We start from the raw sequence: 6,090 nt of genomic DNA, 5'->3' as shown, positions 1-6,090 counted from the left end.
TTCTTTTGCCTCTAGGAAGAGGGTTTCTTGAGGGTACAGTTTTACCTCCAGTAATGATTTATTTGGATCCAACTGAGTCACCTGTGAAGATAAAAAAAAAAGAAAAGAACCTGAAGAGACATGTATAAATAGATTTCCTGCAAATTGTTATATTCAGCAATACAGCTTAATAGTCTCTGCAAAGCTGCTTAATTTCTGGCAGGTGGATTCACAAATGTCATTCCCCTTAGTCCCAATGGGAATTTGGTACGTACATTACTTGTATATTTAGTTTCTTTATTTTAAATGACCTCCTACACATTCACTAAGAGGAAAGTACATAACTCCTCTCAATCCTCTTCAGGGTAAATATATTTGTTTTTGGTCCAAGTTTCTGTTATTTTGATGGGTTCTGGTACACCACTGTGGGGGAAGGCAAAAGAACCATTCCCAGGCAACTGCATTCCCAGCCCCGCATTTCATGCGAATCCTAAATGCTCACTTACTTCTGTGGAAGCACTGAGCGTGCAAAAAGGCAGAACTATCGTGTGTCTCTTAGGCCTTCATGCCCTGTTTCTGGAAAACACGGCCATGTTTTTAAGGCATTTAAGGTACCTAAACATGCAAACGGTGGAATTTCAACGGGTGCCAAGCACCAGGGCACTTCTGAATCTTTTTGTAGGCATCTATCTACATCCTTATATGCCAAGTACATTTAAAATTTGCACTGCAGAGCTCACTTGTGCCAGGTGCTGAGCACTGTTGACTGCCTTTTGCTTTTACTTTAGGCACACCATAATCCCCACTGAAGCCACGTTAATATGAAGCACAAGCACATACTTAGTGGTTTGCTGAACTGGGGCTCTGGAAACTGTCCTACTTAGAGGCCTGGGCAGTTCGTATGGAATTAGTCTCTAGATCTGCAAATGTGTGATTTCCCAACAACTACCACCCAAGGAAAGGTTTTACACACACAAACTGGTGGGGAGGAGACCACAGGCCTCCAGACAAGACACTCTTTATTGTAACGTATTGTATGACAACTGTCACATCTTTACAACAACAATGGCAGAGTCTTGTATAAATATTCAAATGCTAACTTTTATTTCATTGTTGTTGTAAATAATTCGTTATACCTTTGCAACTTACTTCTGTTTGTTAACCCAGTTTTTAAACAGCTTGCATTGTGCAAGTACACTAATTTATTATTGGGGGCTTACTTATGAATAGTGAATTATTACTGTTATGCTAAAACAACACTAAAATGCATACAAACCTTAAAAGTATTATTATATCATGCCGCTAGTATAGCAGTATCATCTCATGCCACTACTTTTAAAGGAAAATTCCTTACTGAAATAAATACTTAAGGAATAAATATAGCCTTATTCTGAGATGCCATTTAGAAACGGTATGTATGTCTTTAGAATGGGGTGCCTGTTTAGAAATGGTATTTCATGTGTCTATGAAATCTATGAGTCTTGCTCATTACCAATTTGGTGCACTAACATGTTTTAAAAGGCAATTAAAAATTAAACTGACAATTTGCAAAATGACTCTAAAATGAGCAGAGTAAAAACGCTGCTAAGAGGAGGTAAAATATTTGCCTGTTACCTTGGTTGTAACTCTTTAATAGTGTACGGAACTTCATTTTAGTTCTCATTGTTTTATTACACATATGCAGATGTTTATTTTACCTTTTTTAAAGTATGTTCATCGCTTCTCTAATCCCATTTAATAAATCAATGCCATGCATTTCTGCAAGTGTAACACAACAAAAATATAGATAGATATATGTACTTATTTCTCAAAGCTGGGATATATTTTCCTGTTTTTATATACCCTAGTTAGTTATCATTGACTGGTAGAGAGAAAAAAAATGGTAAAGACAACCTGACTCTTAAAACTCATTTTAGATTCCTGCTATCTATGCCCCAATGATGCATTCCTGCACAGATATAGTTTAAATTATTGAAAGGTTAACTTAGAAAGCAAACCTGTTATGTAAAAAAACAACCGAAGTAGTGCACTTAAATTTGCAAGTACAGAATTATACTAATTAAGCACATTGTTGCTTTTTTAATGCTTTAGTATTCTCCCCTACAGTCCATTGCACATAGGTACTGAAAGGGAAGTATATGGGGAGCTTTATAATTCCCAGCACAAAAAAGTACAGTTCACCTGAGAGAAGCAATTTTCTTTTTCTGTTCAGTTCAAGCCTGTATCTAATTAGATCCTCTCTCTTCAAATCCCACAACCCCTTTGTTGTAAAAACAAGAAAAGATAGGTGAGGAGAGGGGGAGAGAGAGAGCGAGCGAGCAAGAGAGAGAGAGATCCTTGCCTGCATGGGGCAAAAACTGATTTAAAAAGCAAGGCTGGGTTAATGAACACTATCCTCCAGACTGTAACCAGATGGAAACTTATTATTCACTGGAGTGTAATTAATGATACACATCCTGATCAAAACTCCTGGGTTTACAAACTTGAATTACCTTAACAACGATGAATGATGTCCTTTTCTCAATTTCTTTATACTTAGGAGGTTGGTAAAAAGCAGTGCTGAGTACCTGCAGCAGTGCTGAGCGCTGTTTTTCACCCTTGATTTCAGTGTGCTGTTTTAATTCACTGAGGGACAACAGAGTTTGTAAATGTTTACACCGTTACCCAATTAACTAACAATATGGCTCCTACATCTGTCAACAAACAAAGCTGTTGTTGCTTTGTTTTAGCTCCTTGGCATTTTCTGTTCATATGGGTCGCCATTGTACTTAATTATCACACCATAACCCTTCTGCAGCTTCTACTGTGTTATTTGTGGTTTGTAAATATGTTGTATATCACAAAGAATAGAAGCCTTGTTAGTGAACACGTCTCTTACCAAAAGAAGTGGTTTGAATTGGTTAAGAAATTATTACATATAGGACTAATAGGCAAGGTATCTTGCAACTTGAAATGCATTTTAAAAGATTTGGATACCATGAGAGCTGTATACATAGAGAGATCAAAGGCCCTAAAAGAACTGTCACCAACAAAGGTGTGTCTGAGCCCACTGATCTCGTGGGATATCTTCTGCCCAGTTGGCTTTATATGGCTACAGTTCCTTGGACTGCAAATCTTACTATATTAATTCAATTTATACAGCTTGTTATATTAACACAATATTAATACTGCCAATACTGTGCTCTTGTGTAATGGGTTTCATTCATCCTATTCTTGGGTGTCTGTAATATGTAAATCTGAAGACTACTGTATTTTACATACATTAAACTGAATTAAAAATATTTCAAACACCTTGTTTATTGTTTAATCGTGACTTGGCACACATGGTGCTGAGCCAGTAAAGCTTATACTTAATCCTAACACCTAACTAGTCGAATTCAACATTAAAACTATTCAGGCCCTTAAGATTTACTCCCATGCTTAAGTGACTTACTGTATTCGTTATTAAAATCCTCCTTAAGTGAAGCACACAACACAAATTTTTTAAGACGTAATTTTCTTTTTATTTTTGAACCCTGTATCACCCAGATGCATGCAAGTTGCTCACTTGCAGTCAGAGATCTTTCACAAATTACTTGGTGATGAGAGCAGGCCAAGCAAACAGTAGGCCCCAATAAGGGAGTCAAGATAATGGTTTTAAAAAAAGTTCAGTGGTTTTGCAAAGGTTTAAGTATTTTACCTTACATGTGATATCCAAAGAGAGAACTAAGAAAAGGCTCTGTCAGCTGACGCAAATTGGGAGCAGGACTGCATATCTGGAAGCTAAGAGTACATCCAACTTGCTAATGTTCAAGCTGATAAAAATAGTATACAGGAAACTGGGCTAGTCTACACGTGCACTTTAATATGCAATAGGCTATTTTACTGTGCATTAAAGTGGCACATAAAAAATTGCGCTATTATGTGAATGCACAATAAAATAGGCTACTGCACATTAAGCATCACCTAAAAAAGTGTGCGCTTGCACTACTGCGTATTAGGGCAACCTAATGCGCATTAATTTAGTACCTCACATTGGAGGTACTAAATGTAATGCCCATTAGGAAAAGCACATTAATGCACGTGTAGACATGCCCACTAAGGACTTTCTAATGCATACGTAAAAGCAAACATTGCTTGGACCATTAGTTGTTGGGCAGCGTTACTACCTGTGCAAACTTTAAAACTCAGAGCCAATTCCATTTCCATTTGCAGGACAAAACTCACTTCACCTTAAACTCTCACCTCCTCTAGCAAAATGACTGAAGTTGGGAAGAATAAATGGCCTGAATTTCCCTACTTTAAACGGTGCAAGATCTTGCTATTGCTGCACAAACCACAAAGCAGGCCCTCACTATAGTTGGTAACAGTACATAAATGGATTTGTGAACAGCATTTTTTCTACCAGCTAGACAGTTTTCTAGTATTTTAGTTGTTGGTGCATTAAAATGTTAGTCTTTGATTTTCATTTAAAAAGCATAATTATATGAAATACAATACAGCTTGTATTTCTCTCTTTCAGTTCAGCACATAGGAAATGTGTCCTTTTAACAGGTATCCTCTACAGCAGAGGTTCTCAAACTGTGGTCCGCAGACTACCACTGGATTTGTAGGGAAAAAAAAGTTCGAGTGGTCTGCCAAGACCCTCAGCAATTTTCAAGTGGTCCGTGAAAAAAAGGGTTTGAGAACCACTGCTCTACAATAAATTAGTTCAACACACATGCTTTGGAAACACTGACCATGAGCTTACACTGCTCTGGTATTAGCCATTTGACTGTAATAACATTATATCAGAATTAATTTTAGAGTGATTTGGGACCAGATGTATAAAGAAGCAAACTACAGTATTGGGACTTTTGCATTTTCTCTGCAAAAAAAATATTGAAATGTAGTGGTTATTTCCATTTTTATTTAAAAAAAAAAAAAAAAAATCAATTTGGGTGAATTCTGTGGGTTCATTGGAACCAGTCAAGGAAAGGCAAAAATGAACTCCTTAAACATACAGCTTTTCTGTTTTGACTGGGAATGTAAAATTAAAGAATTCTAATAACCATTTTTTATAGCCAAAAAAAAATAATCTTTTTTTTCCTCTCAAATCATTTTTGCCATATTTGTATCCTCACCTCAACTGACCTACATGTGTTGCTACATATTCACATTCTATACAGCTGTAAAGGTAAGGATCTTTACCCACCCAAACCCTGCAGGGAAAAGATAAAGAAAAACTGGCTTAATGCCCAGGAAAGCCATTTAAAAATAAGGAACTGAATATACAATTATTATGGCATGTCCATGAGACGTAAATATCACACCCTTCACCTCCCTCTACACTCCAAGACAAGGATCCAATTCTTGAGTAGCACAAACCTCTATACCACTTTCACACGCATGAATACATTTCCTGAATCTAATGGACAAAGAGTTCTTTTACTCTTTTCACTAATCCTCTAAGTATAAATGCAGTGGAAATTACTTAAATGCACACCTGGCAAAGGATTAAATCTGTCTAAAAAACTATATTTTTGGTATCACACACAAACAAATACAGTGAATCCTTCCTACCAGTTAAAATAATCATCTCTCTGTAAAAGGGTTATGTGGGTAATAGGTTCAACTATGGGCACAAATAGGCACCGTGTGTGTATTTTGTAGAAATATATGCAATTCGATTGGGTTTGGCAGAATTCATTTGAAAATAATTTTAATTACAGAAAATTATCATTAACCAGTTAGGATCAAACACACATTATAGATATATATTAACCAGTATTAGTAGAGCAAAGAAAGATGTGTTTTTTCAGCATTTCCCTCCCCCTCCCACCCAAATTTCATTGTCCCCCCCCCCAAAGTCCCATAATTTTCTAAGATTTTGGGGCAGCCCCTCAACTGCCAATGATTTCCGTGGAGCTTTAATATATACCAGCTGAGGGTCTAGTGCACAGATTCTGCTCCTCCAGGGTGTTGTGTGCCTGCCTGTATTACTCTGGATGCTGGATGCCTACCTGGCTGGACTCATTTGAGTCCCGTTTCTCTTTTTGGGGTTTTTTGTTGTTCTCCCGCCCTGGCGGGGGGTCGGGCTAGAAGATCTACTAAGTCCCTTCCGACCCTTAATCTATGAATCTATGAATCTAC

The 6,090-nt window shown here is 37.1% G+C and overlaps 1 protein-coding gene across 1 annotated transcript in view; it reads right to left on the bottom strand.

The window, feature by feature from the left end:
* FAF1 (Fas associated factor 1) overlaps positions 1–6,090 on the bottom strand; it is a 338,217-nt gene that overhangs the window by 4,165 nt on the left and 327,962 nt on the right. The window contains exon 19 of the mRNA XM_019501327.1: positions 10–81. Coding sequence (XP_019356872.1) covers positions 10–81 — 72 coding nt within the window. The remainder of the gene's footprint in view (positions 1–9; positions 82–6,090) is intronic.

The sequence above is a fragment of the Gavialis gangeticus genome, unplaced genomic scaffold (genome assembly GCF_001723915.1).
Source record: "Gavialis gangeticus isolate Ggan-Ray unplaced genomic scaffold, GavGan_comp1, whole genome shotgun sequence".
In the NCBI taxonomy this organism is placed as follows: Eukaryota; Metazoa; Chordata; order Crocodylia; family Gavialidae; genus Gavialis; species Gavialis gangeticus.
This window is presented reverse-complemented; position numbering and strand designations above follow the sequence as displayed.